At 46.6% G+C, this 10,707-nt stretch overlaps 1 protein-coding gene across 1 annotated transcript; it reads right to left on the bottom strand.

The window, feature by feature from the left end:
- Nucleotides 1–2,229: 2,229 nt before the first annotated feature.
- On the bottom strand, nt 2,230–3,517 carry NHLRC1 (NHL repeat containing E3 ubiquitin protein ligase 1). Its single transcript, XM_007089781.3, has one exon. The coding sequence runs from the start codon at nt 3,515–3,517 to the stop codon at nt 2,330–2,332; it is 1,188 nt and encodes a 395-aa protein (XP_007089843.2). The 3' UTR covers nt 2,230–2,329.
- Between the last annotated feature and the right edge of the window lie 7,190 nt (nt 3,518–10,707).

Here is a 10,707-nt window from a genome sequence, read left to right as displayed (position 1 = left end):
ACTCTTGATTTCAGCTCAGGGCATGATCTCACAGTTTGTGGGTTCGAGCCTCACATTGGACTCTGTGCTGACAGGGCAGAGCTTGCTTGGAATTCTCGGTCTCCCTCTCTCTCTGCCCCTCTCCTTCTTCCTCTCTCTTTCTCTTTCAAAAATGAATAACTACACCTTAACAAAAATCATTGTTCCTGAGGAAAACTTTTTAAAGGTCAATCCACAGTTGTCCCACTTGCAAATGATCAAGCCTGAACATTTATCTCTGCCTGAGACAGCTTTTCTTGCTACACAACTGAGGGTATCAGTGAGGTCACTGACCTAAAGATGACTTCCAAATGTGGGGGGAAGGGGTCGTTATGAGAATCCGTGCTTGGAATGCACTTCCGAACGGTGGTCCAGTGTGCCTGAAATCTTAGTGTGGTGCATCGGAAGCAGTGAAAACACAATGGGCTTTTGTGGACTGGCACGGACCAGGCTCTCTCTTTTAGCTCCAACGGACAAATTGAACCTTCTGGAACAATTTAGGAGCTATCTCCGGTATCTACGTTGTATCTATTAAAACTGTATAATAAGGGCACCTGGGTGGCTCAGTCGTTTAAGCGTCCGACTCTTGATTTGGGGTCAGGTCATGACCTCAGAGTCCTGAGATCCAGCCCTGCACTGGGCTCCGTGCTGAATGTGGAGCCTGCTTAGGATTCTCTCTCTCTCTCTCTCTCTCTCTCTCTCTCTCTCTCTCTCTCTTCTCCTTTGTTCCTCCCCTACTCTCTCTCTCTCAAAAACAAAACAAAACCAACACTGTTTGTATAATAGAAACCTGTTGATAACATCAGCTATAACCTGAAGCAAACCCTCACCTTTCAGAACCAATACTTCCTCCCTGTGAAAAAAATGTATTTTGCTGCTGCTTCTAAGATGCCACTGATTTGGTACTATTCCAGCAGCCCTAAACCCTGAAATGTTTACACTAGCTTAAAACACATGGTTTATAATGAACCGGCCGCCTCACCTGAAATTTCCCCGTGTGCTCAATCGATTGTGCCACGAAAGCAGGTGTTATCTTGGTCAAAGCTAATTCAAGAAGTATTTAAGCGTTGACCAGTGGCCTGAAGGCTGTTGGAGCCTCAAGGGAGCTGGTTCCTGAGTATACAGTGTGTGCAATGGGACAAATTTAAATGGCACAGATAAAATCTCTATCACAAAAGTGACCAGGTTACCACTGATTAGGAAAAGCAAGGCAAATTCATTTCTGCCACCAACCGGCTGTGGTGACTTAGCTCTTTATTAACACAAACAGGTAGCAAGACTGCCCTTTAGCCTTCCAACCACTGGTATGAATGTAGAATGTTCTGTGGTCCTTTAGAACTTATGCCCAGGGGTGCCTGTGTGGCTATCAGTTAAGCATCTGACTTCAACTCAGGTCATGGATTTAAGAGTTCAAGCCCTGCATCGGGTTCTCTGCTGTCAGCACAGAGCCTGCTTCAGATCCCTCTGTCTCCCTCTCTCTCTGCCCTTCCCCGCTTACACTCTCTCTTTCAAAAAAACAAAAAACAAAAAACAAAAAAAAAACCCCACAAAACTTAGGCCCACACAGGCTTTTCTCCACCAGCCAACTGGTATTTCCTGAGTGCCTGTGGTGGGGGAGACACAGATATTAACAGACACGCTTGCCTTTTAAACGGGCAGTTCAACTGTTCTTCTTACTCAAGTAACTCAGGATCTATAGTTATCCCATCTAACGTGCCATCAAAGAAGCTGCATGTTGAACGACACCGATGCACATCACACAATCCTTTTTCTCTTGAACTCTCTAAAAAAAAGTCTCCTTTCTCTGCACATCCAACCAAAAGAAATAGCTACCTGTAAATAGAGTACACATAGTAACAGTATACATTCACGTATTCTCCCCTGCCCCCCTCCCCCCTCATCTGTTATCTTATTTAGGAGCAAGGGATTTGGGAGTCAGAACTCAGTTCCCATTGTGACTATCACAGTAAGTAAATGTGACCTTGGTAAAGTCTTTAAACTCTCTGGGTCTCAGTTTTCTCATCTCTAAAATGGGATTAATAATAGACATTACCTCCCCGGGTAGAGCTGTAAGGATAAAATGAGCTAATATTTGCAAATTTCTTAGCACAGGGAGTACAAACTCGATAAATGGTAGATTTAACTTTTATTCTTTAATAATTACCTCAACCTTTATAAGTTTGCCAGGCAGTTATAATTATCCCTGCTGGATAGATGAGATTAACTTATCCAGGGTTCAGCAATTCATTAGCGGAAGTTCCAGGCCTTCAGATTCCAGGTCCCAGAGCGCCCCCCTCCCCCCCATACCCTATTACCCCCAGTCAGCCTTGTAGACTTTTATAGAATGGGCTGCACTGTCCAGCACAAGAAGAGAGTTCTCCTTGGTGAAGGTCAGTGCCACAGGATGGGAAAGACCATGGGTGATCATGGGCTTCAGGACTGGAAACTCCTCAGGTTTTCCTAAGCATAGGACAGCCTGACTAGAAGTATCTGCAACAATCACATTCCCCTGGTGATCAAAGGTCACAGCGGAGGCAGTTATTCTCGAGGGGAAAAAGAGGCTCAGCCCAAAGGTATCCACCTGGCCCACGAGCTGCATGCTGGGGCTGAACACCTTCACCGTGGTGCCGCAGGCTCCGGTCCCCAGGCCGGGAGGGTGCTCTAGGACTGCAATGGCCCCGGTGAGCCACGACACGGCCACCCCTCTGGGATTGCTCAGATGAACTTGCAACTTCTCGGTCCTCCTGAGGACCCCTTCTGGAAAGTCGACTTCCAGCAGGTACAGGGACCCTGCCTCCGCATCAGTTACCACGACCCCATTCTGAGGGGTCGTCTCCACACCCCAAGGTAAGGAGAACTGGCCTCCAATGACAAGCTTGACCTGGCCAAAAAAATCAAACACTTTGATGGAGCGGTCGCCGGCGTCGGTGACAACCACATGACAGTCGTTGGTGACGGTGACATCAAGTGGGTACCTAATGTCCTGAGCGCCCTCCCCCTTCTCTCCAAACTGATGAGCACATCCTCCCCCGGAATCAAAGATCTTGACCCGCCTCCTGCCGTCGTGCGCCACCACGACCCGCCCGGTCTTGGGACACAGCGCCAGCCCCGTGGGGTTGACCAGGGTCCCCCAACCTCCGAAAACGTGATGGCAGGTGAAGGCCCCGGGGGCGCTGGGGGCGGCGCGGTGGGCGGCGGGGGCTGGGCGGAGCGCCGAGCCCAGGAGCTCCAGGAGGTGAAGCACCGGCAGGCAGTCGCTGGTGTCGCAGCCCCGGCAGGCTCGGCGGCAGAAGGGGCACTCGAGGGCCAGCGTCCGCGGGTGCGCCAGCGCAGCCACGCAGGCCAGGCACACCACGTGGCCGCAGGGCAGGTTGCGCGGGCGCCGCTGCTGGCGGTGGCCGAACCTCTCAAAGCACACCTTGCACTCGAGCAGGCTGATCTCGGCCTCGCGCACGAGCTCCTGCAGCGCCGGCCCGCTCCCCGACGCCTCGGTCCCCATCGCGTTCCAGCTGCGCGGCCAGCCGGCGGGGACCGACGCTGCCGCGGCGCCGCGCTCGGTCACGGTCACGGGGCGGGGCGCTGGTCCTGACGTCGCCGGTCCAGCGCGCAGCCGCTGGGCCGCCGCCTGCTGTTCCCCCTGGTGGGCGCGCGCGGCACTGACTCGGGAGGGCCCTATCGTGGACGCTTAACAAGCTGTAACCACCGCGCGTGGGCAGACCTGTCGCCTTCACGACAGTCGTGGGTGGGTCATCCCCACTTTACGCACGAGGAAGCACACCTATTGAAGAGGCACGAGCGGGTTGCTCCCGATCACCCAGGCTGTAGGTGGCAGAGCAAGTGGAACATAGCCTTCCATCCCCGGTACCCTGCACTTTCCAATCCGCAGCGCGGGGCGCTGGATCCCGCGGCTGGCCAGGCATGACGCGTGGTCCCACAGCTCCGGGCGCTTGAGATCTGACTGGGAAACACGCATGAGGGCATTTAAACTTCAAGGGGGTGAGGCCGGTATGCCTGTTTCTTCCATCACACCAGTAGTGAAGTAGATGCTTAGTGAATACTTGTAAAAGTGAATTCCTGTATGAACAAAGGAATGTTACAGGAAAATACAAGAAACCCGATCGGTGAGTTTCAGATCGGGGAACGATGGCTGGGAATGTCTTCCAGAGGAATATGAAATAAGAAAGCTGCTAATGAGGGGCGCCTGGGTGGTTCAGTTGGTAAGCATGGGACTTTGATTTTGGTTCAGGTGGTGATCTGCAGGGTAAGTGAGTTCGAGCCCTGGGTAGGGTCTGCACTGACAGCGCAGCCTGCTTGGGGTTCACTTTCTGCCCCCACCTTTGCTTGCCTGTGTGCGTGCGCTCTCGCTTTAAAAATAAGTCAGGGGCGCCTAGGTGGCTCAGTCGGTTAAGCGTCGGACTTAGACGCAAGTCATGATCTCACGCTCCGTGAGTTTGAGCCCCGCGTCGGGCTCTGTGCTGACAGCTCAGAGCCTGGAGCCTGTTTCAGATTCTGTGTCTCCCTCTCTCTCTGTCCCTCCCCTGTTCACGCTCTGTCTCCGTCTCAAGAATAAATAAACATTAAAAAAAATTTTTTTTAAAATAAGTAGGCAAACTGAAAAAAAAGAAAAAGAAAATAGCTGTTAGTCATAATCACTAGAGAACCTGATCAACGCCTACCTTCTTTTAAGTGGTTCACATAGATTACCTTATTTAAACCACATGACAATCCCATAAGGGCATGTTTTCCAGCCCCCCTCCCCCCTTTTCTGCAATAGAGTTCATAAAGGCTAAGTATCTTGCCCAGGGACACATGGCTAGCTAATGTCTGGGCGGTGATTTGAAGCCAGTTTGCACAGCCCACGCTCTTAACTATCCCAGAAATTCTCAAACTTGATAAATTTGGCACATGGTAAACACCTGAGTCTCATCTGGAGGTTTCTTTCATTCAGAGTGTGGTCTGGGCAGCTGGATTTTTTTTTTTTTTTTAATGCTCCAGGTGATTATAATGTACAGTCAAGTTTGAAAACCACTGCATTACAATCCTTTCACATCATCACCAGGTTCAATTCTTCCAACTTCAGTCAAAACTGAAAACAAACACCATGTACCATATGTTGGAAATTTTTCAAACAGGAGATAACACCATCTCTCTCAGGAATCCATTGTGCTACTACAATTTCTCATTTTTAGGAGTCCTCCTCACCCCCCCCCCCCAATGTCTTACATGGACATTGTCTTCGTAAGACCATATATCAGATCACTTCCCTTCACTTAAATCATCATTTTTTTTCATTTAGATCATTATTATGGTCATTCATCCTCTTATTTGCTAGACTTTTGCAAAAATGGGATTTTTATCCCCTGTTAAAACCCCTGAAGGGAGCTTTAATGTAACTGAAGTCATATCAAATAGAAATTATTTCCTGAAGTAATCTTTGAGTTAAGAAATACATTCAGGGGGTTCCTGGCTGGCTCACTCCGTACAGCATGTGACTCTACATTTCAGGGTGGTGAGTTGTAGCCCCATGTTGGGCATGGAGCCCACTAAAAAAGGGAAAAAGAAACAAAAAAGGAAGAAATACACTCTGGACACCAAAAATGGAATGTTTTTAGAACTAATATTGTCTAATAGAAATACAAGAGCCACATATATAATAGAATTATTAATTATCAATTAAAATTTCTAGGAACCACATTTTTAAAAAGTAAAAAGAAATGACTGAAAATTATTTAATACATATTTTGTTTAACCCCAAATACCATTTTGACATGAAATCACTATAAAAATTAATGAAATATTTTACAGCCATTATCTTTAGTACTACATAAAATCTAGTGTATATTTTACACTCACAGCACATCCTAATTCAGACTAACCCCAAGATGGGGGGCACCTGGGTGGCTCAGTCAGCTAAGCCTCTGACTTTGACTCAGGTCATGATCATACATTCGTGAATTTGAGCCCCACATCGGGCTCTCTGTTGTCAGCACAGAGCCCGCTTCGGATCCTCTGTCTCCCTCTCTCTTACAAAACAGAACAAAACAAAAAACAAAGACAAAAACAGACAATGTCAAATGCTCAGGATCCACATGTGACTGGCGGCTACTTCATGGAACAGTACAGATGTAGAGGAAGTCTATGCTGCAATAGATTGCCTTCCCAAGATGCTTTCCGGACTGATTTCATTGATCTGTGACTTTCTTCTAACTTGTCTCTACTCCAATGTTGTTTTAAGATGGACCCAAAGACCCCAACTCATTTCAAAGCTTCTACGGACCCTTCAGTGATATTCTGCCAGACTGTGTGGGACTCTCAGGCTGCCTTATAATCCTACTTTCTTTATCTTTTTATCCTTTGCTGCCCCTGCGGGGCAACCAGTCAAACTGCACCAAGAGGCCAAGGTGTTCGGTGAGGTAAACCAGAGAAAGCTTCAACACCATGTGACATATTTAAGAATGTGAACAGTAGTCGCTCTTCACTTGGTGGTTAGGCAGCGTGGCGGTTCTGGAAAACCCCGGGGCGCACACACAGACCATCCCTCCCAGCGACTCATACCGTCAAGTCTTTAATGGTAAATTTAAAGCATGGAAACCTAAGTTTGTGGCGTTTGATCGAGAGGGTTTTCTCAATGATACAAGGCTTCTGAACTAAGAATTGAGGCTCTCCCCATTCTAGCTGGGCGTCCCTAGACATCGTTTTCTTCATTGTTCTCTGGCTCTCCATGGAAAGAATCACAAACTATTCCAGCATCCCTACTGACCCAACCCAGTCATCCCTCCCTCCCCACCTGTCCCTTTTCTGCTTCACCAAGTACATGGAGTCCAATTTTGCTTTTTGTACGGTCTCAGAGTTACTCTTTATCTTCATCCCCTCTTTCTTCTGCTCTTATCTCTGGAAAAGAAAAACTATAAGCTCCAGGAGGGCGGGAAGCACGTCTTTTTTTTTTTTTTTTTTTTTTTTTGGCTAGACACTATTATCCCCCCATGTGCAGCATATACCTGACACACAGGAGGAGCCCAACAAATGTTTTTTTCGGATGGATGATTGGATGAATACTTAAAAGGATACAACTTACAGGGATTCAACCCAGATGTTCTATTCGTTCATAATTCTCTAGTATTACAGGAAGCGTTGTTTAAAAGGTAGCATTTATCCAGGACCCAGGCTGAGCATTTTGCTTCTCTCTAGAGGCAATGCTGATAGGTTTCTCAAATACCTTATCGGGTATAATCGTCGTACATACATACACAGGTTGATTAATAAAAGAAATGCCCTGAGTCCGGCTCTGACATTTTGAGCTTGCTCTGATGGATGTGGCCTTTCCTGTGGCCGAGTCTCCGTGGATTTCCTCTGTGCTTCTCTCTGACACTCCTCACTTACAAGGTCCTGGAATAGCCTGCCGGCACCTTCCTGCTTCCACCTAGAACAAGCCTTGAGGGTTGTGGGGGCAAACGATTTGAAGAGAAGAACTTGTGGTCAGTAGGTGACCTACGTGCAAAGTACCACATGGCAGAGGAGGGGAAACAGAGACCCAGCTCCGTCCGGGTGGTTACCGCAGAGGCGGGGCTGAGGAACCTGAGGAGGGGGAGTTAGTGCCCAGGCATGTGGACTCCTGGACACTTCCACGCGGTTTTGAAGGAATCCCAGAATGATTCCAATGACACTGCTACATCCCAGAATGTACTGACAGTGATTCAAGAGACAGGAAGAGAGGAAAGCCCATTGAAAAGAAGCATCTCTGGACACCTGAATGGCTCAGTCGGTTGAGTGTCTGACTTCAGCTCAGGTCATGATCTCGCGGTTCGTGGGTTCAAGCCCCACATCGGGCTCTGTGCTGACAGCTCAGAGCCTGGAGCCTCCTTCAGATTCCGTGTCTTCCTCTCTCTCTGCCTCTCCCCTCTTCATGCTCTGTCTCTCTCTCTCTCTCTCTCTCAAAAATAAATAAAATCAATTAAAAAAAGTTAAAAAATAAAAGAGGAGCAAAGACAGTGGGACCTTTTAGCAAGGGCTCGTGAGCCCACAAGAGCGAAAACATGCTCCCTTTGCCAACCTGAATCTCTTCTGCGCTGGTCAGGTTTGAGTTTCAGGCCAGCCTGTGATTCCTTGGACTCTATCCTCGGTTGTGGTGAAGGGGCCTGGCTTTGCCCTTCCCCAGGGCATCTTGTCTTCGAGCACCCACTCTGAGCACCTGTCTAATTTTGCAACTCATGTCCCATGTGTGTGGCTTCCCAGGGGTGAGGGATTTGGCGAAGTGGGGAAAGGGTTGGGTATCTTGAGCGGCTGCAGAGAAATGAGCTGGGGGATGTATGCTTGGAAATGAAAATCTGGAGATTTTAATTCTCAATTTGAAAATGTGTTTCTCAGGGTGAAAATGTGTTTCTCTTCTCCGCCCACCTGCTTTCCCTGAGCAGTGTCATCCTTGCTCTTGGTGTGAGTGGCCATTTCACAGCCCTAATGCAGCCTTACCACACTCTGTAGTAACATTCAATGTGCTGTCTCTTCACCTGGAGTCTATGATTCCTCAGAACAGGACTGCCTTCAATCATCAGTGGATTTCATCTCCTAGCACTTTCAAGAGTTTTCAAGGGTACTTACATTTGCGGACTAAATCTAATAATGGAAAAGATTACATAACCATGGTACCACCATATGGGAGAACATTTATGTAGCTATGAAAACATCTTGTTTTTAAAGAATACTTAGTGACATGAGAAACGGCTGATGAAATACCAGAGAAGATAGTAAAGATACAAGAATGTCTCCTTAATCGATCTCAATTTGCAGAAACATACACATATGTTTCATATGTGAATAGACAGAGAAAACACATTGCCGTTGTAGCACTAACTCTCTCTAGAGATAGGATTTGGTTGTTCTGGTCTTTCTCTTTAGACTCTCTTATGCTTTCTGAGTTTGCAGTGTGAAAGTATTATTTTATTATTATTTCAGTATAAATAAGTGTTAATATTTTATGGTGTATTTTATTTCTAAATACTTCCCTTGACTATTTTTCTTCTATCTCCTAGAGTTAACACCAATATTGAAACAAGTTTCTGTTAATATTCAGTGGTTGAGGATCATGGGTTTTAAGATACGTATTTTCAATTCACGCATTAAAGCTACACCCAATAAACAAATTGGGATGTGATTATTTGCTGCAAACCAGCAGGGTAACTGCCTTAAGGCACATATGGCATTCTATCCTGTCCCCATCAACTTAGCCACTCTGGTGAATTTGTAATGTAATGTTTGATAAGACATAAATCACATTGGCTAAGAAGTGAGGGAAAGTCAGAGGTGTAAGGATGAAAGACAATTAAAAAAATTTTTTTAAGCGGTTGTTTTTTTAAAAAGACCTTTAAAAGGTGTGTGCCATACACATAATACATGTTTGCATAAACATACTTTTAAATTCTCCTTCTTATTAAAATAAGTGACAGGTATACACTACAATGGAGTAGGAGGAAAATTATTTGGATTACTTTTTCTATGGGTCTTTTTTTTTTTATTTGTCCCTTCATTCTTTTGTCCAGAAATCCCCCTTATGTGATAGTATCTCTCACAACATACGTCTTTCAGGCAACCTTCTGTGGTGCCTGTACCATTAACCCTTTAGAGAACCAGATCTCCAGCTGGCCACAGGAGTGTAAAAGCTTTGGTTATATGCCTTTGTGTTTTTTTTTCCACATCCACCCAAATGGACTATTACACACTTTTCTTGTCTCGGCCTGCCTGCCACTGAGAACACGGAGCTTGTATACTCCTGTATTCATGCCTGCTACTTAGGCAGGGCAGGGCATTTCATAAATCACTGTTTTATAGAGGCTCAGGAAATCTATTATTTAAAACACAAAATTATGGGGCACCTGGGTGGCTCAGTCAGTTAAGTGTCCGACTTTGGCTCAGGTCATGATCTTGCGGTTGGTGAGTTTGAGCCCTGCATCCGGCTCTGTGCTGACAGCTCACAGCCAGGAGCCTGCTTCCGATTCTGTATCCCCCTCTCTCTCTGCCCTTCCCCCGCTCGCAATCTTTCTCTCATAAAAAAAATTTTTTTAAATACAAAATTAAAGGCATTTTTAGAAAACTCTGAGGACAATTCAATAGCTCTAAAATAATCTATATGTAATTTATCTCCCATCTTGAGACTTTTTATTTATTTAAAAAAATATTTTATTTTTGAAAGAGAGAGAGAGCGTGAGTAGGGGAGGGGCAGAGAGAGGAGAGACACAGAATCCGAAGCAGGCTCCAGGCTTCGAGCTGTCAGGTCAGAGCCCCACTCAGGGCTTGAACCCACGAACCATGAGATCACCATCTGAGCCAAAGTCAGACACTTAACCGACTGAGCCACCCAGGTGTCCCTTGAGACTTTTTAAAAAGTCAGTACAGAATATGTAAGAAAATCAACTACCTGAGGATATCTCAACTTTACTGTTTAAGATTCTTTGTGTGTGAGTTACAGAAATCAACCCTAGCCAGAGAAAAGAGGTATCACAGGGGCACAGGCGTTCTCCGCCCATGTGCAGCTGGGTTTCGGGACACCCAGAACACCTGGGGCCTCTCTCCAGCTCCCATCTCTGCTTCGCTTTCGCAGATCAGCAGTGTCTGGTTCTCATACCTGCATGATGGAATGTGGCCGCTCCACAGTTCTTGGGGTCACAGTTCACTTAGATACTCTAAGTATCTAACTTG

This window comes from Panthera tigris, chromosome B2 (assembly GCF_018350195.1).
Source record: "Panthera tigris isolate Pti1 chromosome B2, P.tigris_Pti1_mat1.1, whole genome shotgun sequence".
In the NCBI taxonomy this organism is placed as follows: domain Eukaryota; kingdom Metazoa; phylum Chordata; class Mammalia; order Carnivora; family Felidae; genus Panthera; species Panthera tigris.
This window is presented reverse-complemented; position numbering and strand designations above follow the sequence as displayed.

Excerpts from the sequence above, each read along its gene's own strand:
- NHLRC1 (XM_007089781.3), bottom strand. The coding sequence starts at position 3,517 with ATGGGGACCGAGGCGTCGGGGAGCGGGCCGGCGCTGCAGGAGCTCGTG.